This window comes from Acomys russatus, chromosome 16, assembly GCF_903995435.1.
Source record: "Acomys russatus chromosome 16, mAcoRus1.1, whole genome shotgun sequence".
In the NCBI taxonomy this organism is placed as follows: Eukaryota; Metazoa; Chordata; class Mammalia; order Rodentia; family Muridae; genus Acomys; species Acomys russatus.
In genome coordinates, this window is record NC_067152.1 from 4,466,804 (window position 1) to 4,488,763 (window position 21,960).

The 21,960-nt window shown below is 57.2% G+C and overlaps 2 protein-coding genes across 4 annotated transcripts; one reads left to right on the forward strand and one right to left on the reverse strand.

The window, feature by feature from the left end:
- The first annotated feature begins 115 nt into the window (after nucleotides 1-115).
- Git1 (GIT ArfGAP 1) lies at nucleotides 116-14,105 on the forward strand. 2 transcript variants are annotated; one of them, XM_051158018.1, is made up of 20 exons: nucleotides 116-226; nucleotides 6,391-6,524; nucleotides 6,928-7,040; nucleotides 7,131-7,236; nucleotides 7,694-7,911; nucleotides 7,991-8,085; nucleotides 8,400-8,442; nucleotides 9,989-10,015; nucleotides 10,183-10,231; nucleotides 10,504-10,576; nucleotides 11,093-11,190; nucleotides 11,550-11,661; nucleotides 11,780-11,913; nucleotides 12,054-12,206; nucleotides 12,332-12,562; nucleotides 12,643-12,696; nucleotides 12,827-12,913; nucleotides 13,005-13,078; nucleotides 13,210-13,456; nucleotides 13,617-14,105. In XM_051158018.1, the coding sequence occupies exons 1-20, from the start codon at nucleotides 175-177 to the stop codon at nucleotides 13,827-13,829; spliced, it is 2,313 nt and encodes a 770-aa protein (XP_051013975.1). In that variant the 5' UTR covers nucleotides 116-174; the 3' UTR covers nucleotides 13,830-14,105. The 2 variants fall into 2 exon arrangements, with proteins under 2 accessions (XP_051013975.1, XP_051013976.1); XM_051158019.1 differs by lacking the exon at nucleotides 9,989-10,015 and having other exon boundaries at nucleotides 160-226.
- Nucleotides 14,106-15,316: 1,211 nt separating this feature from the next.
- On the reverse strand, nucleotides 15,317-21,121 carry Tp53i13 (tumor protein p53 inducible protein 13). 2 transcript variants are annotated; one of them, XM_051158021.1, is made up of 6 exons: nucleotides 20,726-21,121; nucleotides 20,495-20,536; nucleotides 16,984-17,112; nucleotides 16,366-16,563; nucleotides 15,743-16,283; nucleotides 15,317-15,658 (listed from the first exon to the last, which is right to left on the reverse strand). In XM_051158021.1, exons 1-6 carry the CDS (start codon nucleotides 21,059-21,061, stop codon nucleotides 15,546-15,548), a joined length of 1,359 nt encoding a protein of 452 aa, XP_051013978.1. In that variant the 5' UTR covers nucleotides 21,062-21,121; the 3' UTR covers nucleotides 15,317-15,545. The 2 variants fall into 2 exon arrangements, with proteins under 2 accessions (XP_051013978.1, XP_051013977.1); XM_051158020.1 differs by lacking the exon at nucleotides 16,984-17,112 and having other exon boundaries at nucleotides 15,327-15,658; nucleotides 20,510-20,536.
- Between the last annotated feature and the right edge of the window lie 839 nt (nucleotides 21,122-21,960).

Sequence of the window (21,960 nt, forward strand, 5' to 3'; positions counted from 1 at the left end):
CGGGTTCCGGGCCAGCCCCGGGGGCGGACGGTTGGCCGCGCGCGCGGAGCCTCGCCGGGGCCTTGCGGGAGCCGGGCCGGGCCGCAGGGCCGCCGCCGCCGCCGCTGCCGCCCGGGCCCGCCGCCCGCGCCCCCCACGCTGGCCCAGAGGGCTGCGGCCGCGTCGCCGCTGAGGATGTCCCGGAAGGGGCCGCGAGCGGAGGTGTGTGCGGACTGCAGCGCCCCGGGTAAGCGGCGGGACCGGGCCGGGGGCGGGACCGCGCCGCAGGCCGCCGCCGGGCGGGCGCCGGGGCCCGGCGGGAGCGCCGTGCGGGGCCGGAGGGCGGGGCGGGGGCCACTGCGGAGCGGCGTCCTTGGCGGGAGGGCCGGCTGCGGGGGGGTGGGGGTGGGGGGCCGCTGTGCGTTGGAGCCGGTGGACGGGAGGGAACCGCCTCCCACCTCCATCTCGGCATCCAGACGGAAGCGCCAGCCTGGTTGTGGCAGGAGGGCCGTGGCGGAGGCCGGCAGGCTGTGGGAGGTGGGCGCTGGTATGGTTTGTGTCATCCCTGCCACCCCCGCGTCTTGCACCTGCTGCTCACATGGTCCGCGTGCCCGCCGGAGCGGTGGAGGGCAAGGGGCCTGGGATACGGGGTTCCTCGGCAGCACCCAACGGGGGTGGCTACTCTAGGACGCCCCCCCCCCCCCCATTCCCAAGCCTGGGGCTCCTTGTGGGGCTCGGTGTTGAGGAACAGTGTAAGCACGGGCATCTTCCCCGGAAGCATCTCCAGGCCTGCTGGTGTCTAGGAACAGCTAGACTCAGCTTTTCCTGTTCCGGGTAGGCCTGTTTGAGGTGTGCTAGGTATTGCCTTAGTCTAGACACGGATCCTCCGTCTTTACTTTAACCCATCGGATAGGAGAAAGTGGAACGGGGTGTCCAGGCTCCCCTTGTCCAGCTGACTGGGCTGGCTGGATTTACACACTGCTTCCTCCCTCCTTGCCAGCAGAGTTCGGTCTGGACTGGCGTGAAGGCCCCCCGACTTGCTGAGGGAGTGAAGGGAGGGCAGCAGCACTCTCACCAGGCTGTCCCTTACGTGGGAGGACACAGCCAGTGATGGGACTCAGCAGCTGGCCGGAGGAAGGAAGCTCTGGCCCTTGCCCATCCTCTATAAAAGAAGCTGCCCCTGCACACAGGCGCCGGGTCTTAGGAACTCTGTGGGGGACTGTGGATGTGATTAGGTGAGAGTGTGGAGTGCTGATTTGTGGGCATATAACTTTGCAGTCGCCCCTTAGACATCCCAAGATCTGCTGGGCGGTGGTGGCGCGCGCACCCCTTTAATCCCAGCACTCGGGAGGCAGAGGCTGGTGGATCTCTGTGAGTTTGAGGCCAGCCTGGCCTGCAGAGTGAGTTCCAGGACAGCCAGGGCTGTTAGACAGAGAAACCCTGTCTCGGAAAAAAACAAACAAAAATAGAAGTTGTGGCTAACTGGCAGGTGGCTAGCTGGCAGGGCTACGAGCATGTAGGTAAACTGGCCAGAGATGACCTTAGGGTATATGTCATGTTTTGGAGGGTCCATTTACAGATGGATGTCCTCCTCCCTAGTTAGCTGGAAGCGATGACTCCCTTCCCTTGGCCATAGTTTGGCCTGGAATGGAAGAACTGTGTATCTCTCCAGGCTGCTCTTCACTTCTGGGGGAGGAGCCTGGGGGACCTAGCAGGTTCCATCAAGGGAGCCCAGGATCTTTATTTCCAGCTCACCCTGTGATGCTTTGCTCACTTCGGGGCTCAGTTTCCTCAAGTATAAAGCAAAAAGGGGGGATGGAAGTGGATTTTGAGGTCCCTCCCATTTCCCAGCCTGCACTGCTGGGTCTGGAGCAGAGGCCTGGAAGATAGCATCAGCAAAGGCCTTCTCCTCTGTGTTGTCTGCGACCGGCTGGCCAGAACGTCGGGACACCCTGTGGGTGCTGGGAGGAACAGGGTGTGTTAGATGTCAGGCTGCTGAGCTCATGGCCCCCGTCCTCATGTGACAGGGGCAGGCCTGCCCAAGGACTCTGCCCTCCCATCCAGAACGCAAACTGCTAAGCAGATGGGGAAGGCATGGACAGGGTCACTACCCCACCTTAGCCCCCAGTGTGCAGTGACACACCGGCAGCCACTCCCCAGGTACAAGTGTTGGTGTCTGTCAGGGCTCCCCTACGCCACACTGACCCTGGCAGACAGTGGCATCTAGATCTGGGCCTATAACATCTGGCACAAGAGAGCACAAGGTGGTGGCTGGAGAGTTGGCTCAGTGGTTAAGAGCACTGCCTGCTCTTCCAAAGGACCCGGGTTCAATTCCCAGCACCTGCATGGCAGCTCACAACTGTCTTTGACTCCAAGATCTGACACTCTCACACCAGCAGACATAAATAAAATATTTTTTTAAAAAGAGAGAGAGAGCGAGAGAGCACAAGGGTGCCCAGCATTCTCCTATGCCATATGTCATCTCTCTATATGATACATGTACATACAATACAGCCCATATACTCAAACCCCAGTATATCTCCAGCCCAAAGTCATAGTCAGTGTGATGCAGCTGCTGTTGAAACTCAGCACTTTAGAGGCAGAGGCAGGCAGATCTCCAGGCCAGGCAGGGCTCAGGGCTCCGCAGTGAGATCATGGGGTGGGGCCATGGCCCTTTTGTAGTTGATTAACTTGGAGGGTGAGGGAGGCAAGAGGTGAGATGCAGCCTCTTCTCAGAGACAGGTGTGAATAAGGCATCCGGACACAACGTGGCAGCGTGTGCCACCTTACCAGGCGCTGTGCCCCTGCCTGCCTTGGGAACCCAGGAGAGGGCGGCCGTCAGGGAGCACTGGAGAGGGCTGGCCGGCTTTTCTCCGCCTCTCCCCACTCTGCCCCATTGCCTTGGTCCCAAAAACTCTGACCTGGCTCTCAAGTGGTCACTCCTCAGCCCATGGCCTTTACATCAGCTTACACTTGTACACTGGAGTAAAGACCTCAGGATACCCGGCCAGTAAGTGACCAGAAATGACCACCAGATACAGAGTTTGTTGCAACATACAGATAAGTTTGTCGTGTGTGTGTGTGTGTGTGTGTGTGTTTCAAGACAGGGTTTCTCTGTGTTACCTTGACTGTCCTGTACTCGCTTTGTAGGCCAGACTGACATCGAACTCAGCAATGTGCCTGCCTCTGCCTCTCAAGTGCTGGGATTAAAGGTGTGCACCCCCATGCCCGGCTCACATTTGTCTTCTTACAAGGGTAGGACAAATGGTAGTCTTTTGCTACTTTGGGTGGGGCCGGGGAGTGTCAAGACAGGGTTTCTCTGTATTGTTCTGGCTGGCCTGAAACCTACTCTGTGGACCAGGCTGACCTCAGACTCACAGAGATCCACCTGCCTCTGCCTCCTGAGTGCTGGGATTAAAGGGTGCTTTTGCTTCTTGTTTATTTATTTATTTACTTATGTATTTATTTTGGTTTTTTGAGATAGGGTTTCTCTGTATAGCCTTGGTTGTCCTGGACTCACTTTGTAGATCAGGCTGGCCTCGAACTCACAGAGATCCGCCTGCCTTTGCCTCCTGAGTGCTGGGATTAAAAGCATGCACCACCACACCTGGCTTCTTTTTTTTTTTTTTTTTTTTTAAGATTCATTTATTTATCATTGTATATACAGTATTCTTCTTGCATGTACACCTGCACACCAGCAGAAGGCACCAGATCTCATTATGGATGGTTGTGAGCCACCATGTGGGTGCTGGGAATTAAATTCAGGTCCTTTGGAAGAACAGTCAGTGTTCTTTTTTTTTTTTTTTTTTTGAGACAAGGTTTCTCTGTGATAGCTTTGGCTGTCCTAGACTCATTTTGTAGACCAGGCTGGCCTCGAACTTACAGTGATCCACCTGCCTCTGCGTCCCAAGTGCTGGGATTAAAGGCGTGTGCCACCACGCCCGGCTAGTCAGTGTTCTTAACCTCTGAGCCATCTCTCTAGCCCCGGCTTTTGCTTCTTTTATTGGGGTATAATTTAAGTACAGCCAGCTTGTCCACAGTGTCCTGTAATCTTTTTTTTTTTTTTTTTTTTTTTTAAACAGGGTCTCACTATATAGGCTGGCCTCAAACACAGAGATCCATCTTCCTCTGCCTCCCCGAGTGCTGGGATTAAAGGCGTGTACCACCACGCCCAGCTGTCCTGTGGGTGCCGTGGCCACTACTCTGCTCAATGTATAGAACATTCCCATAGCTTTCCACAGCTTCCACCTCTGACCACACCCCCAACAGTAATTGCTGCTTTGACCTCTATCCCCTTGGATTCTTCTTGCCTGCTTTCAGCATAGCAGGTTTTTCCTCTCATCTTCCCAGGGCTTGGCCTTTAGCTTGGCACCAGAGAAGCCTGAAGCTGGAATTTGTATACAGACCCTGTGGCTTTTGGAGGTGGCATGGCTTTACTTTAAAGGCCTTCCTATGGTTGGCATCACTTATCCTCTCCCCCTGTGCCTTCTGATTCCTGGTCACCCATACTAAGCCCTCACCTACCTGTGGAGCAGCTAGAGGAAGACCCACAGCCACACATTTCCACCCTTCTGCCCAAGGTTGCAAGGAGCCTCTTAGAAACCCTTCTCCACCCGCTGCTGAGATGGTGGAGGTGGGGTTTGGAGCTCTGGCTTGGCCTGGCCAAGGTCATTTGGACCTGGAGAGCAGGTAGAATTGCTAGGGTGGACTTCGTATCTCCGTGGTCCAGAACTGAGCTTGCACCAGTATGACCCAGACCAGCAGTGCCCCCTGCCCACCCTCCCTGTTTAAGGTCACAGCAGAGCAAAGGAGAACCCTTCTTGGACAGGGAAAAGGTGCCACAAAAACCTTAGAGCTTGAGGCTTGGGACCACTGGATGTGGAGCTGGTTCCTGTAGGCCTCGCTTCTCCACAGGGCCACATGCCTGGGGTGGAGGCCTCAGGGCTGCCTGTTTCTGATCCTGGCCTGGGCGTCTCCCCCACTCACAGGAAACCCTACCTCTTCAACAAGAGGAATTTAGGCTGCATCATTTCCCGCTTCCTGCCTGGCCTACAGGAGATGACTGGCAGACAGACCCCCTGACCCAGTGGTGTTTGGGAGTGGGGGAAGGGAGTTTTCCATGCCTCGAGGGGGGGGGGGCGTGCAGTTCTCATTGTTTAGGTAAAACCAACACAAAAGTACTCTAGGGTGCCCCCTCTAGGCAGAGATGGCTGGTCCCTTTCTCAGTTCTTAAAACTAGCCCCTAGGTGGTCACTTAGTGCCCCCCCCCTTTGCCTTCTTTTGTTATGTCCCAAAAGAAGCCTGGATCCAAAGATAGCTTTTCCTTCCTGTTTCCACACTGTATTGGGGGACACCCCCAGCATGGGCAGAGCTTCACCCCTGACTCAGCCATGATTCTGGGAACTTTGATGGAGACGGTGGCTCCAAGGGCCCTAGAATTGCCTTCTGATTTACCTCCGTCCCAGGCCTGTCCAGCCCCTAGGAGTCCCCACTGCTAAGTATCCTGAGTTCTAACCAGGCAAGGCGGAGAGCCAGCCCCACCCCACCCCCAGAACAAGGCTTCCTGAGCCTGGGTGGGGGCCTGGGCAGAGCACAGTGTCCTGGGAGAGCAGCTCCCTGCCCCCACGCTGGACAGCACACAATGGCTGCTTTCTCCCCCATGACCTTTCCTTTCTGTAGCCTGAGCTGTGTTCAGTTGTCTCCTCCCCTTCTCCAGAGGGGCTTGGGGTGGTGGCATCTCTATTACCCATGATGACCCAGGAGCTCCTACCCATCAGCCCCATTCCTGTTCCCCAGGTTCATTTCTCCCCCAGGACTGGAGAACGGCTAGACTGGTCCTGAGGTTGCAGGGGCAGAGGGCAGCACATTAGGCTTGGCCTGATCTCTGACATGGAAGTGCCCTGCTCCACATCCCAGCAGTTCTTATTAGCTGTGTGACCTTGACCAAGCCCTTTGACCTCCCCGAGGCACTTAATCCACATCTGTAGAGCAAGATAGCACTTGGGAAAGGAATCATCGGGAAGTGCTTTGCCAGTAAATAGTATTCAGCCTGTAACCTGTAGTGATGGTGGCATGAGGCTGAGGCCTTCTAACTTGAGTCAGAGTATGGGTAGAAGCCCGTGTGTCAGGCGGGGTCCAACAGGACCGTGCTCAGGACTGTGGAGGTCACGGCGTCGGGTCCTGCCTCCCTGTGCAATGGCTCAGGACAGTCTTCATCCCTGAGGAGAGGCTGCGAGCTAGGAAGCTGTACCCACCGAGGAGCCCTGGTGACCATACATTCCCAAAGCACAAGGCCTTAGAGGAGAGGCCAAGTTATCCAGGCTCCCGGGGAGACTGACTGAGTGAGCGTGCCAGGCCAGGGCAGGTGCCTCTCCTCTGGCTCCAGCTGACTCCCCTGCTCTGCTCCCCCAGACCCTGGCTGGGCTTCTATCAGCAGAGGTGTGCTGGTCTGTGACGAGTGCTGCAGTGTGCACCGGAGCCTGGGACGCCACATCTCCATTGTCAAGCACCTTCGTCACAGCGCCTGGCCTCCAACGCTGCTACAGGTAGGGCCGGAGACCTAGTCAGTACTCAGAGGTCCCCACGCCCACCCCCGCTCAACATCTGCAGCCCCAGGGGCCAGCAGCCATCTAAAACAGCATATGGCCCTGAGTCTGTCCACCGAGCCCTTTCCCTGTGGGGTCTACTCATTAGCTTGGACTCATCTTGAACAGTGTATTGAACAAGTTGCTAAAATTCTAAGCCTTGGCAAACCCACCAAGGTAAGCCACCATAAAGTGCTAAACAGGACATAACGTTGGGTGGCCAGACTGGATAAGAAGCCAGCCATACCAGCAACGTAGTAGGGCCCTTAGCGGTGTTTCCAGCTGCAGCAGGCACTCTGGGAGTATCTCCCCCAGAGCCCAGCGTGCAGTGGGCACTCTCTTGCTTGGCGTCTCGTCCCCACAGATGGTTCACACGCTTGCCAGCAACGGGGCCAACTCCATCTGGGAGCACTCCCTGCTGGACCCTGCACAAGTGCAGAGTGGCCGGCGCAAAGCCAACCCACAAGACAAAGTCCAGTGAGTGGGGCTGCAGGGGAGGTGGGCAGCCGTGTGCTCTGGGACCGGGCCTAAGCTCTGCTCCCGTTGCCTCCTGTGTGTTCCACGCAGCCCCATCAAGTCAGAGTTCATCAGGGCAAAGTACCAGATGCTGGCGTTCGTGCACAAGCTTCCCTGCCGTGATGACGATGGGGTCACCGCCAAAGACCTCAGCAAGGTGTGAGGGGCCCCTCTGTCCACAGCCATGAAACCCTGAGGCAGCCTGAGGGCCAGGGAAAACAGTTAAGTGCAGATACCCTGGGGCTCTGCCACACTGCAGGTGCCTAAGATGCCCCATCCCCAAGTGGACACACGGGCCTCCATCTGCCACTTGAAGCCCAGAAAGCTGGGGTCCTGGCCTAGCTGTTGAGAGCCTTCATTTCCTCACTAGGAAAAGAGGAAAGTGATAGCAGGCCCTACCTTGAGCACATGCAGGCAGTGACTGGCAGCAGCTGTTATTAACTGGCATTATCCTCTAGTGGGAAGCCCTTTGGCCTGCCTGACATGGCCCAGTTTTGGCGTGGCCCCTTGGAGCTGGTAGGAGTACCAGGAGCAGCCAGGTGTGTGGGGGGAGGTTCCCTGGGCACGCATGTATCTATTGCTCTCCTGCTTATTGCACACCCTGCACCTTGCAGCAACTGCACTCGAGTGTGCGAACAGGCAACTTGGAGACGTGTCTGCGCCTGCTTTCCCTGGGTGCCCAGGCCAACTTCTTTCACCCAGAAAAGGGCACTACACCTCTACACGTAGCTGCCAAGGCAGGGCAGACACTGCAGGCTGAGCTGCTGATAGTGTATGGGGCCGACCCCGGCTCCCCTGATGTCAATGGCCGCACGCCCATCGACTATGCCAGGTGAGAACCAGCTTGTGAGTGAGACAAGTGGAGGGAGTGGGCTGCTGCTGTTGGGCTGAGCCATGTCCCCTCCCCACAGGCAGGCGGGGCACCATGAACTGGCAGAAAGGCTAGTTGAGTGCCAGTATGAGCTCACTGACCGGTTGGCCTTCTACCTCTGTGGACGCAAGCCTGGTGAGCAGAGAATGAGCTGGCCCTGACTAGGCCAGGCAGGTGGGACCCAGACACACCCAGCAGCAGGTGCCATAGTGACAGAGCCAGCTGGGGAACTGTGTTGCTAGGCAACTGGCTCCTGTGAAACTGCTGCAGGCTTTGGGTTGCTGCAAGTATGTTGGGACTAAGGAGTGGGGGTGGGCCTGACTTCAGCCAGCTTTCAGAGGTACTCTGCCCTCCTCCATTTCCTCCAACACTTCCAAGTGTCGTGAGGTGGGTTCCTGGATGCTAGCGCCACCTGGTATCAGTGACTTGGCATTTTTATTTTTATTCAGATCACAAGAATGGGCATTACATCATCCCACAGATGGCGGACAGGTGAGTGCCCACCTGATGCCCCTTTCCAGCTATTAGATGTCAAGGCTGCTTGACCCAGAGCCCTGCCTCTTCCCAGGCTGCAGAGGCCTGGCATCCCACCCTAGACCCGTAGTGACAAGCAACTGGGAAGTCATAGCTTAGTCCCCATTTACTGTAGATCCCAAGGGAGGTAAGAAATGTCAGGTCAACACACACCAGTGCACAGGAGCCTGTGACTATTAAGTATCTGGAGGGTTTAGGTTTAAGGAAAGGCCTGATTGCTTGGACATTGTGTTCAGACCTGCTGTGTGGCCTTTGATGAAGGCTTCCCTCTGCTGGGAGAAGATAGCTATAAGGAAGTGGCTGGCTTTAGGACCCACTGGCCAGGCCTCCAGTATGCTCCCAAGTAGACAGGAATCCCAGCCATGGGAGTAATGGTGAATTTCTGCCTCTGATCTCAGAGGCCCCAAGATACCCAGGCAGTGGAGGATACCCTCAGCCACTCTCTCCTTTTACAGGAGTTGGCGCCACCTAGTGGTCCTCAGAGGACTACAGTTTCATGCCAGGCAGTGCCCCCTGGTCTTAGGAGAGGTTTTCCAGCACAGCCTATACAGTCAGGCTGTGCAGCTCAGATCCCTAAACCCAGAGCCCCCCTGTTCTAAGACCCCAAGACTCAAATTGCTTCTCTAGTCTGGTCTGCCTGGTAGTGTGTGTGCCTGTGCGTGCACACCTGTATGTATACTCAACACACAGACACGTATATGTAGACTCAGTGGTTTGACTTAGCACCTTCTGAGAGCAAGCAACTGCTCTAAGGACACAAGATCATGCAGGCATCACCCTGCCCTGAGCTGCGGCTAAACAGGTAGGACAACAGTGAGAGAGGCTAGGGTGCAGAGGTGGGAACTTGGCATCTTGTGTACCACAGCATAATGTGAGGGGTACGACTGGCAAGAGCCAGGGGAGAGTGAGCCTTGTGGGGAACCTCAGTGAGAGCGTAGCCATCCTGATGGCGGAGTTCCGGGCGTGCCTCTGCGGGATGTGTGGCAGTGTACTGCTACCTGGCTGGTAACCTGAAGCAGCTAGCCTAGCCTCTTGGAGCCTTGGTCCTCTCACCCCAGAATGCTTACTCTTTGGGGAATATTGAGAATAATTTAATACAATATGCAGCACTTAGCACATTTTTTAAAGAGCACATTGTGAAGAAGTGTGGTTGGGCTGTTCTAAGGCAGAGAGTATACCCAGGACGTTAGCACTCTGGCCACTGGATGAGAAAGGGATTTTAGAGGCAAGCCTACATGTAGAAATAGATTTCTAAAAGCTGAGAGCAGAGGAACCAAGGGCAGAACTGGGAGGTGCGGCTAGGAGCTGAGGAAGAAGGAGACCTTGGGTGACTCCTCGTAGCTGACAGTGGACAGAGGAGCCAGCTGGGAGACAGGCATGCTCAGTGTTGTGTGTGTGTGTGTGTGGAGATGTGTCTGAGCGTGACATGTGAAGGCGCGTGCCGCCTGCTCCTGGGTAATTGCTGCTCTGTCCTGTTCTTCCCTTTGCTGCCTTCCTGGATTAGATCTCGGCAAAAGTGCATGTCTCAGAGGTACCCGCACCTGCCGGCTGCCAGGCTGTGAAGCTTGGGTGGGGGGAGGCTTGGTGCGAGGCCTCAGGGTCTCATCTCCCTGAGCTCCCTGCATGCTTGGGAGGCAACTAGAAGGGGCCAGACAGTCTCTCACGTCTGGCCTCTCCATCTCCCTCCTTTGTCCACAGCCTGGATCTATCTGAATTGGCCAAAGCTGCCAAGAAGAAGCTGCAAGCAGTGAGTCGGCCTCGACAAGCTAGGACTACTTACAGCTGCCCTCCCCAGCCTTGCCAGCCTCCTCCCGCCATCACCTCCCCATGCCCTTGTCTTTAATGCTGGTTCTGCCCTCCAAGGGCCTCATCTCCGAGAGGACGAAATGGCCTGGCCTCCTTTTCTTCCTTGCATATCTTCCCCTCAGTTCCAAGACAGGCTGGGCGACACAGGGGTCATGAGACGTGTCTGTCTCGCACACGTCTTCACTGACCTTGGGTCCCCCTCTCCTCCTCTAGCTCAGCAACCGGCTTTTTGAAGAACTTGCCATGGATGTGTACGATGAGGTGGATCGGAGAGAAAACGATGCTGGTGAGTGTAGGAGACCAGTCCCTCAGCGAGCTCAGGGAGGTAGGGGAGGCGGGGGCCGGAAGGGGGTCGCGGGGGGTGGGGGGTGGCCATGCTCTGAGTGAGGCCTGCTGGGCAGTGTGGAGCTGGAGGCAGCCAGCTGCCTCCCTGCCCCACCAGGCCCTGGGGCTCAGCTTGCTCTGGCTGCCTCCCACTTTGGCTGTGTCCCCAGCCCTGCTCCTGCTCCACCCTCACCCCCACCCCCACCCCGCATCACTCCTTCCTGGCTACAGCCATATTCCAACCCAAACTCCGGGTTTGGCCTGGTGGGCCCTGCCTTGTTTAGTTCGCCAGTAGGCGGGCCTCACTGGGCCTGGCCCAGCAGCTTTGTGTTCGTGGAGACCCCTGCTTCCTGCAACACTGGCACAGTAGGAATAGGGAGGGCGGGTGGCTGGTGAGAGGCCTCTGCTCAGTGCTTGTCACCTCTTCTCTGAGGGCCCAGTCACAATGGGTGATCTGCTTCCTGCCCCTCCCCCACAGTGTGGCTGGCTACCCAAAACCACAGCACCCTGGTGACAGAGCGCAGTGCTGTGCCCTTCCTGCCTGTCAACCCTGAATACTCAGCCACTCGGAATCAGGTGAGGGGGGATAGACAGGAGGCCTGGCTATCTTTTTTCCCCCCTCTTTTTCTGGGAGCCCTGCCCTTCCTTAGTCAGAGGCTGGCTGACACCCAGGCCAGCTCTCCTGAGGCCTCCCTCCCTCGGGGTCTGAGTGGGAGTGGATGTGGCTACTCTGTAGCACTGGTGGGTGTTTCAGTGTCCTCCTGCCTTAAGCCTCTGCTGCCCTGGGCTGCACACTGCCCACCAGCCAGATGGTGCTGCCCTGGGCTGCAAGCACAGGATAGGATGGCAGGGTCCTGCTTTGCTGCTCTGTTCCAGCCCCGGTGGGCCAACCAGAAGTAGCCCCTCATGCTGGCCTTGCTCTTTCTGCCTCGCAGGGACGGCAGAAGTTGGCCCGTTTCAATGCCCGAGAGTTTGCCACCTTGATCATCGACATTCTCAGTGAGGCCAAGCGGAGGCAGCAGGGCAAGAGCCTGAGCAGCCCCACAGGTGGGAGAGCAGGGGCAGGCCAAGGCGCGTTCTGGGCCCTGCTGTCATCTTTGCCTGGGATCTTGATAAATAGTGCGTGTGGCTGAGCAAGCCCCGGTGACACATCTTGTGTCTTTAGAAAACCTCGAGCTGTCTGCACGGAGCCAAAGTGACCTGGACGACCAGCATGACTACGATAGCGTGGCTTCTGACGAAGACACGGACCAGGAGCCCTTGCCCAGCGCAGGCGCCACGCGGAACAATCGTGCCAGGGTCTGCTGCTCCCTCCCACGTTCTCCTGTTTCTTCTGGCCTTTTTAGACCCAGCTCCATGCTATACATAGCCCAGGGTCTTGAGATCAAAGGAGCTGGCCAACCCCCGGCCCTGAGACCGCCTGGCTTCTGTCTCTGCAGAGCATGGACTCCTCAGACCTGTCAGATGGGGCTGTGACGCTGCAGGAGTACCTGGAGCTGAAGAAGGCGCTGGCCACGTCGGAGGCCAAAGTGCAGCAGCTCATGAAGGTCAACAGCAGCCTGAGTGACGAGCTCCGGAGGCTGCAGAGGGAGGTGAGCACTGTGGCTGGGGGGGTGGGGGGCTGGCGGCAAACAGCCAAGGCTCTGGGAGTCGGGTCACCCTTTGCGAAGGTGGCGCCTTCCTTGACCCAGAGTTGGACACCGTTGTGTACACTCAGATCCACAAGCTGCAGGCAGAGAACCTGCAGCTCCGTCAGCAGCCAGGGCCAGCACCTGCACCCTCACTTCCCAGCGAACGGGCAGAACACACGCCCATGGGCCCTGGTGGAAGTACCCACCGCAGGGACCGCCAGGCCTTCTCCATGTATGAGCCAGGCTCTGCCCTGAAGCCCTTCGGAGGCACACCTGGGGACGAACTCGCCACACGGCTCCAGCCTTTCCACAGCCCTGTGAGCAGCCTATGGACCCCGGGTGGGGAGATGAGGGTCGCGCCAACATACAGCTTCTCTGACACTGCTGCCTCCCACAGGAGCTGGAAGATGACGCCATCTACTCGGTGCATGTCCCTGCTGGCCTTTACCGGGTAAGCGGGACCTGGGGGAGGAGGGTGAACCCTGCACCCGTGAGTCACCAGCCCCAGTAGCTGTCAGGCTGCCCTGGGACAGATGCTGGACTGCAGGTAGAGACTGACTCTGCCCCACCCTGGCTTTCAGATCCGGAAGGGGGTGTCTGCCTCCTCTGTGCCCTTCACTCCCTCCTCTCCGCTGCTGTCGTGCTCCCAAGAAGGAAGTCGCCATGCGGTAATTTCCATCCCGGTGCCCAGGGACAGTGTGTGGGCTGTGCAGGTCCAGGGGTGTGTGCTCACCCACCCCCCTTCCCTACATCCTCCAGAGCAAGCTTTCACGCCACGGCAGTGGGGCAGACAGTGACTATGAGAACACGCAAAGTGGGGATCCTCTGCTTGGGTGAGACACCTGTGGGTCCCTCTGCAGTCCTGCCCGGCACCTGAGGGGGAGGTGGTGAGGACGCGGCCGTGCAGGTGCAGGCCAGCCATCGGTGGCTGGAGTGGTTCTTTTCTCTGCCCATGTGGCCTTAGGCTTGAAGGGAAGCGATTCCTCGAGCTGGGCAAGGAGGAGGAGCTGCACCCTGAGCTGGAGAGCCTGGATGGAGACCTAGACCCCGGGCTCCCCAGCACTGAGGATGTCATCCTAAAGACAGAGCAGGTCACCAAGAACATTCAGGAACTATTGCGGGCAGCCCAGGAATTCAAACATGACAGCTTTGTGCCCTGCTCAGAAAAGATCCATTTGGCTGTGACTGAGATGGCCTCTCTCTTCCCAAAGGTACTGGGGCCACAGAGCAGCAGGGTGGGAGGGCCGGGGGGGCAGGGCGATACAGGTGCCCCCCACGGCAGCACGGGTGGAGGTGAGCCCCCTGAGCCACAGTTGGAAGCCTGGCTGGAAGTCCAGGCCTCAGCCCCTCCTTGCCCATACCCGCCCACAGAGGCCAGCCCTAGAGCCTGTGCGCAGTTCACTGCGGCTGCTCAACGCCAGCGCCTACCGGCTGCAGAGCGAATGCCGAAAGACAGTGCCTCCAGAGCCTGGAGCCCCGGTGGACTTCCAGCTGCTGACTCAGCAGGTGATCCAGTGCGCCTATGACATCGCCAAGGCTGCCAAGCAGCTGGTCACCATCACCACCCGAGAGAAGAAACAGTGACCACTTTCCCTGCCCTTACCCACACCCTGGGACCTCACTGGCCATGGGAGCTGGGCCACGCCAGACACTAACCCACCCCCAATAGAGCCACTGGCACAAGTGCCCTTAGTGCCGTCATTCTCCTCTGGCATCCAGGTGCCCTGGTGCCCACCCCTTCTAGGCCCAAGGACAGGAATGTGAGGTGCCAGGCCTCTGTCCCCCACATTCCATGCCCCTCCCCCTGTACATAGCATCCCCTGCCCTGCTGATGTGCAGGAGCCTCAAGGAACCCCTCCCTAGCCCCTCACCCTGCCCTCCAGGGCACCCTCAGCAAAGGGAGGGACAGGGACACTCCAAATGGGGCAGCTCCGCCTACTGCACCCCATCCCTATGAGCCAGTTTAGCCCTAGGGGGGCTGAGCAGGGGCATCCCCCTCCTTTGTACATTATCTCTGGGTGTCTCTGCCCTGTAGCCATCAGCCCCCCCCCCTTGCTGCTCTTTCATGCCAAATGGCCCCTGCCTAGAGCACAGGCCCCAACTTGTGTGCCAGGGTCCCCAGCAGCAAACACTGGAAAGTCTCTCCTCTCCCCTACCCCTTCATTTTAACTTTGTGGTAACTGAGTGTCCCTGCGTGCCTGCGACTGAGTTTGTGAGCGGCAGTGCCGTTCCAGAGACCTGCCTGGCCCACCTGGAGCTTTGAGGGGCAAGGGGACCAGAGTAGTGGAACCAGCACTGCAAGTCAGCTTCCCTCTCCCCCATCTGGGACCAGGGGGACAGTCAGGGTCACCAGCTGTGGTCCAGTTGCTGCCCCTACCTGTATCCCTACCCGATAGACTTCAAAGGAAAACCACTTCCCTCCATCTCTTCCCATCCCCTGTGGGAAGTGTGCTGGCCAGGCAGAGGACGATGCACCTGAGCCTGGGGCTGGCTCCCCAGGGTCCCCAACTCAGCTGGTGGCTGTGGAACTGAGCCCCTCCCCCTAGCCTCTGCAAGGCCAGCACCTACAATCACTACCTGCACCCACAGTGACCCACCCCCTGGAGGCCCGGGGGTCTAGCTGGCAAGGCACTGACGGCACCCACCAGCTGTTCCCAGCCACCCTCCCGGGTGGCCCAGCCCTACCTGTGGCAGTGGGTGGCTGTCAAGACATGTGTCATGTACATTTGTATCAAAAATAAATAAGTGACCATGTGCCACTTGTGATGTCTAGAGGTTGGAGGTGGGGCTGAGCCTAGCACAGCTCTTGGTTTGGGTAGTCATGCTTGCCACTTACCACGTCACACTCTCCATCCACAATCCTTGGGAGGCTGGGGCGGGATCCCAAGTTTTAAAGCTGTCCTGGGCTACAGAGATTGGGGGTGTGGGCAGACAGGAGCGTGTGTTGGGCCTGGGAGGCCTGCAAACAGGTGAGCAAGTGAAGAGTTCCCTCAGCTTAGCTACACAGCCATTTCATTAGGCCTGATGTCATCCTAACAGCCCTGTGATGCTGGGGACCAGCTCCACTCTTTAACATCCCCAAGGGGCGGTGACCTGAAGGGAGTGTGACTGAGGGCAAGATACACTAGCTCAACTCCAAATTATACCAAAATAATTTAATTAGAAACAGGAATTTGCATCAGGGAGCCTAAAAGGATACTCTCCAAGAAACCAAATGAAGCCTCCAGGGCCTCTCCGCCTGCGGCCAGGGGGCGCCCGCGCACAGCCCACGTGGCCGCGGACGCAGAGGGGCGGAGCCGCTCAGTCCGAGCTCTCAGAGTCAGGGCCGCTGTCCGCTGTGGGCGGAAGCAGGGGCCGTCGGTGAGACCTCTTGATCCGGCGCGAGGGCAAGGGCAGCCTCCGTTTCAGCACAGCTGTGGGAGGGCGAAAGGTCAAGGACAAGGAACTCAAGGGGCTGGGCGCACCTGGCACAGGTTGGGGGAGGGGTGTCTTCTCACCGGCCACCGTGTCCTGGCTGTCTGCCGTGGGCCCCCAGTAGATACTCTCGCTCCTGCGGAAGTTCCGATGCAATCGGGTGCAGAGGGTGGCCAGGGTGAGCAGGACCAGCAGGAAAGTCAGGGCCATGGCGGCCCAGGCGGCTTCTTCAGTGCGCGGAGTGGGCCCTCGGACTACCCGGGGAGGGGGAGGCACTGCCGCTTGAAGAGCGGGGGAAACCTGACTGGGGCAGGCACATCCTCCTGGGTTGCCTCGCCCACTAGGCATCTGAGCCTCTGTCCTGGACCTACCATTGCCTCCAGGTCCCCCAGTCACCAAGGAGACAGGGGCCGCAGATGAGGTTCCCAAAGTCGGCTGCTGGGCCTTCAGGCTCTGTGAAGGGGCCAAAGAAACCCTCAGGGCTGAGGGGGTGGATTGGAGACCAAGGGCAGCCCGGAGTCCCCTTCTTTTGACAACACTCAGGGAGGGCCTCTTGGGCCCTTCAGATGTCACCTCTACACCAGGAGGCCGCCAGCTCCTCAGAGCGAAGGCCAGAGGCGGGGCCTAGGGAGGAGAGAAGAGAGATCAGCCCCTGCCCTGCCAACCCGACGCTCTCACCACCAAGCCTGGGCCCAGCATCCCTCACCTGTACACAGCGTCTCCCACACAGCTTCCCTCTGCTGGAGGCTAGCATCATGGAAGTGGGCCCAGAAAGAGCGTCAGAGAGAAGCCACACACTCTTTCTCTGCTTCCACCTTCGCCGCCGCCTCAGCCAGTGGGCAACCCAGGCTGGCTCTATCCATGCCATCTCCAGTGTGGCCCCCCATGCTGTCAGCACCAAGGGCTGTGAAAGAAGGTAGCTGAGAGCTAAGACAAGGAGCCCCGCCCACCCCAGTCGTCCTTTCTTTGCCCATGGGGCTGCACCCTTCTGCAGCACACCACCTTTGGGGTGGGGGTGGGGTGTAAGACAGCTATGTAGCTCTGGCTGTTCTAGAACTCACAGACATCTGCCTGCCTGCCTGCCTCTGCCATTATGCCTGGCCTTTGGCGGGGGGGGGGGGGGGGGCCGGAGGTGGGGGGGGGGATTCGAGACAGTGTTTCTCTGTGTAATAGCCCTGACCTGGAACTCTGTAGACCAGGCTGGCCTCGAACTCACAGAGATCCCCCTGCCTCTGCCTCCCTGAGTGCTGGGATTAAAGGTGTGTACCACTGTGTCCGACTTTTCTTTTTTCTTTTGGCACAACACCTTTCACTAACTACTTACCCGGTCCCACGTGAGATTAGAGTCAGGAATGAGTATGGGTTTAGCCACAGACACATGAGCCAAGAGAGCAAGCTGGAGCTTCAGCCAGGGGTGGGCACAGGGGTGGTAGAAGAAGGTGATGCCCTCAACCTGGAGGAAAAGCAGAGATGTCAAGCCAGGCCCAGCTCGCAGAGAATCCATCTCTTCTAGCCGAGGCTCAGGATAAAGGGATTATCAGAAGGTGGCCCTTCCACTCCCTGGAAAGCAAAGGGCCCCGTGTACTAACTAGTGCGCTCTCCTTTCTAACTCACCTCTCTTCACCAAGTGCCGCCCCTCACAGATGAGCCCCTGGGCAGGAGAGCATAGCTAGGTAATCCTGTTAGCTTCAGAGCATGCCCCCCACGGCCCCACCCATAGCACTGGGGGTAATACCAGGGCCCTCTTACCACTGATCTACATGCCTGACCCTCAGTGAACAGTCAGTCTTTTTTTTTTTTTTAAAGATTTATTTATTTATTATATATACAATGTTCTGTGCCTGCATACCAGAAGAGGGCACCAGATTATAGATGGTTGTGAGGCACCAGGTGTTTGCTGGGAATTGAACTCAGGAGCTCTGGAAGAGCAGACAGTGCTCTTAACCACTGAGCCATCTCTCCAGCCCTCAGTGAACAGTCTTTAGCTGTATTTCTCTGGACATACAACAATGGCTCTACAAGTTCCAAATCTAGAACCTGTCCCTCAGATGATGGCCAAGCCCTCCATGTACTGATCCAACCCAAGCAACCTCCCAGGAGTATCCACACACTCAACATGAATGCAGTCTCGGCATAGGAACATTTCATCAGTCATTACTAGTTGACCTGCGCTAGATGCTATGAAAGATACGGAAAGCGAACACCTGGACCCTGAGGAATGCATGAGACCCTCAGGGAAATGTGGGTGTGATGGTGCACACCTGTAATCCTAGCCATTTGGAGAATGGTGTCAGAAGATCACAAGTTTAAGGCCAGCCCAGGGGACACAGTGCATACCAGGCCTGCTTAGGCTATGAGACCCTATTAGGGGTAGATGGAGACAAATTCAGAGGTGTAAAGGACTGGTACAACTCAAACGTGTGTGTGTGTGTGTGTGTGTGTGTGTGTGTGTGTGTGTGTGTGCGTGCGCGCGCGCACGCGCGCGCGTATGTGTGTGTGCACCTGTGCATGCGTGTGTGTCTATGTATGCATGTGTACGCACCTGTGCGTGTTGTGTGCCTGTCCGTGCGTGTGTGTGTATGTGTGCATGTGTGCATATGTGTGTGCACCTGTGCATGCGTGTGTGTCTATGTGTGCGCACCTGTGCGTGTGTGTGCCTGTGCGTGCGTGTGTGTGTGTGTATGTGTGTGTGTGCGTATGTGTGTGTGCACCTGTGCATGCGTGTGTGTCTATGTGTGCATGTGTACGCACCTGTGCGTGTGTGCCTGTGCGTGCGTGTGTGTGTGTGTGCATATGTGCGTATGTGTGTGCACCTGTGCATGCGTGTGTCTATGTGTGCATGTGTACGCACCTGTTCGTGTGTGTGTGCCTGTGCGTGCGTGTGCGTGCATGCGTGCGTGCGTGCGTGTGTGTGTGTGCACGCAGGTGGGATGGGGTTGCAGGCTCTAAGGATTTGAACCCACACAAAATGCTCCACCAGCAAACTATAACCTCAATTGTCTTTTCACTCTCCCGCCCCTTAAATTTTAAAAGTGTCTCACAAAGTTGTCTAGGCCTTGAGTTCAGTTTTCATTCTCCTGCCTCAGCCTCCCAAGTAGCTGGGATTATAAAAGCCTGTGCCACCAAGCCCAGCTGGCTTAGTTAACTGTGAGAGGGTGGGATAAAAGGCAGACAAATTTGGGGGGTAGCAGGTGCTGTGATTCCCGCACTGAGCTTTGAAAGTGGCTGGAGATGGATGGCTGCAGAGTGTGTTCCGTGTTTCAGACCCTGATAGGCCAGGTGTAGAAAATAAGCCAGAGAAAAGAAGGTAGGTCTCCCGGAGGAAATGAGCCGGAACTCACGTGTGTGGTGAGGACCCAGCAGAGTGGAGATAAAGTAAGAAATCAGGTGAAGATAATTCAAGTCCTGACAAGTTAGGGGGCTCCAGCCATGGCAGGTGGGCTGTAGTCAGATGGTGGAGGCAGGAGCTCAAATCATCCTTGGCTACATAGCAAGTTTGAGGCCAGCCTGAGCTACCTATATCCTGAAACTCTGTATCAAAGAGTGGTGGTGCCGCATGCCTTTAATCCCAGCACTCGGGAGGTGGGACAGGCAGGCAGATCTCTCTCTCTCTCTCTCTCTCTCTCTCCCTCCCTCCCTCCCTCCCTCCCTCCCTCATTATTAATAGTATTTAGTGTGTGTGTGTGTGTGTGTGTGTGTGTGTGTGTGTGTGTGTGTGTGTGTGTGTTTAAAGCGGGGTGGAGATACAGCCCAGTGGTTAGGAGCATTTGCTGCCCTTACAGAAGATTTGGTTCAGTTCCCAGCATCCACATGACAACTCACAACCACCTCTAACTCCAGTTCCAGGGAATCTGACACCCCCTTATGAACATACAAGTGCACAGGCACTGGGTGTTGGTGCACACCTTTAAATCCAGCACTGTGGAGGCAGAGACAAGTGCACCTTTGTAGGCTGATCTACAGAGTTCCAAGACAGCCAGGGCTATACAGAGAAACGCTGTCTCAAATAACCAACAAATAAGCACACAGGCAAAATTCCCACCCATAAAATAAACCTAAACAATTTTTTAAATTTTATTTATTTTATGTATATGACTACTCTATCTTTGTATACACCTGCAGGCCCAAGAGGGCATCAAATCCCAGTTTAGATGGTTGTGAGCCACCATGTGGTTGCTGGGAATTGAACTCAGGACCTCTGGAAGAGCAGTCAGTGCTCTTAACCCCTGAGCCATCTCTCCAACCCCTCTAACCATTTTTTGAGAGAGAGAGAGAAGCAGGCTGGAGGGATGGCTCTGACTGCTCTTCCAGAGGTCCTGAGTTCGATTCCCAGCAACCACATGGTGGCTCACAATTATCTGTAATGTCATCTGACAAACTTCTGTCATGCAGGCAGAGCACTGTATATATAATAATAAATAAATAAATCTTTTTTAAAAAGAGAGAGAGAAGCATTCATGAAAGTTGAATTCAGTTCACATAAGGCACACACTCCTAACTTGATACAGTATTTTGTGATCCAAAGTGCTGTTACACTATACGTTCACTTGTCAAAGCCAAAGGGACAGAAACACCATCTCTTGCAGAAAATCAGAGCCTAGAAAAAACAAGAGACCTCTAAGCCACACCCAGCATCGGGATGGGGTTGGTTTTGCTACGGTCAGAGGTGCACCTGTAAGTTCCTTCCCACACAGCTAGCCTCACTGTCACCTGTCCTGGGATGGGCAGCTCTTTCTGCACAAAGTCGGAAGGTACGGAGCTGAGAGTGAGTCAAGACAGAAGCAACCTACGAGGAGGAACACGCTGCCTCCAGGGAAGGATACCAAGATACTTACCTGCCCTTGTCTCACCTGTGTGTAAGTCACTCTTGGTAACACCTACACATGGGGAAAGAAGAGAGCGGCTGGAGGCTTCGTGTTGGGTGTAGAGAAGGGAACAAGTAGCCCCACGCCCTGGGCTGAGACGAAGACGCTGGAAAAACCAACAGATGTCCCAAGAGGGCGACCACGGAGGGTGCAGAGAGGCCGTTCGTACCCCTCTCGTCCTCAGCCCTCTAGGGTTCCTACCTGTGGAGGCAGAGGCCACAGGCCTTCGGGACAACGGGTTCCTGCCTCCTCCGCTGGCTCAGCCACCACCTGTGGGTCCAAGTCGAGGAGCTGGGCTTTGGCCTCTGCGAGGGCCCCGCCCTTTCGGTTGCAGGAGAAGGGGCACAGACTAATGGAGGGGCCTCGGAATCCCCGCGCGCGCGCCACTCCTTCCACGACAAAGTTGTGGCAAAGCGCTTTTTGAGGTCCCCCGGCCAAGGCCTTACCCGGAGCCGATACCCTTACCTTGCAAAGACTCGGGAGCCCCACCAGAGCTACCAGAAGCAGCCAGGGCTGAGGGGGAGGAGGAGGAACCATTTCAGCGGGGGCCAGCAGTCCCGCCAACCAGCAGCAGGGCCGCTCGCGCGCCCCCGCGGCCCCGCGCCGCTCGCGCGCCCACGTAGAACTCCGCTCCCACAACAGTCCCACCCGCTCCTCGCCGGGCTGCGTGCCCCGCCCCGCCCCCGCCAGCCCCGCCCCCGCCAGCCCCGCCCCCGCCAGCCCCGCCCCCGCCAGCCCCGCCCCCGCCAGCCCCGCCCCCGCCAGCCCCGCCCCCGCCAGCCCCGGCCCCGCCCCCGTCCGGCCTGCGCATGCGTCACTTGCCCAAACCGGAAAAGTTGTGTACCCCAAGGTTTTCCAAAGCCCAGGGGACCACCTCCCTCGCCCGACTTGAGTGCCGGCGCGTTTGCACTACCAGCAGAGCGCAACTGCACCGCCTGGTTGGAATCTGGAAACCCGGCAAAGAGCGGGAAGTGAGATCCCTAAGGACCGGGTGACCCAGGCGGAGACGTGTGTGCTCTTCTGACAAACCCGCTAAACACTCGGTGTGACCTGAGGGCCAGAATTACGAAATCCTAGCTATGAGAGAGAGAGGGAGAGATTAGAAGGAATGGGGCAGCGTGAAGGCGAAGCACTAGAACCGGGACACTTTCTCTCTTTCTCTCTCTCTGTCTCTTTGTCTGTCTCTCTCTGTCTCTCTGTCTCTGTCTCTGTCTCTGTCTCTGTCTCTCTCTCTCTCTCTCTCTCTCTCTCTCTCTCTCTCTCTCTCTCTCTCTCTCTCTCTCTCTCTCTCTCTGACCTGAGCCCTGAGCTGTCTCAGTGGTCTTTAGGCCCCTCTGATCTCAGGCCCAGAAACCCCGAGAAACCGGAGCTCTCCTGGTCACAGCTCTTGTTCTTCATCCTTGGGTGTCCTCTGAGACCCTGGTCCGAGGAGCTAC

What these genes read in the sequence shown, in the direction of transcription:
- Git1 (XM_051158018.1), top strand. Translation starts at nt 175, where the DNA reads ATGTCCCGGAAGGGGCCGCGAGCGGAGGTGTGTGCGGACTGCAGCGCC. An exon ending in ACGCCCATCGACTATGCCAG is followed by an intron (nt 7,912 to 7,990) that starts GTGAGAACCAGC and finishes CCCTCCCCACAG; the next exon opens with GCAGGCGGGGCACCATGAAC. An exon ending in ATCCCACAGATGGCGGACAG is followed by an intron (nt 8,443 to 9,988) that starts GTGAGTGCCCAC and finishes TTCCTGGATTAG; the next exon opens with ATCTCGGCAAAAGTGCATGT.
- Tp53i13 (XM_051158021.1), bottom strand. Translation starts at nt 21,061, where the DNA reads ATGGTTCCTCCTCCTCCCCCTCAGCCCTGGCTGCTTCTGGTAGCTCTG. An exon ending in TGTGGCCTCTGCCTCCACAG is followed by an intron (nt 20,537 to 20,725) that starts GTAGGAACCCTA and finishes CCCCATGTGTAG; the next exon opens with GTGTTACCAAGAGTGACTTA. An exon ending in CACAGGTGAGACAAGGGCAG is followed by an intron (nt 17,113 to 20,494) that starts GTAAGTATCTTG and finishes CTTTTCCTCCAG; the next exon opens with GTTGAGGGCATCACCTTCTT.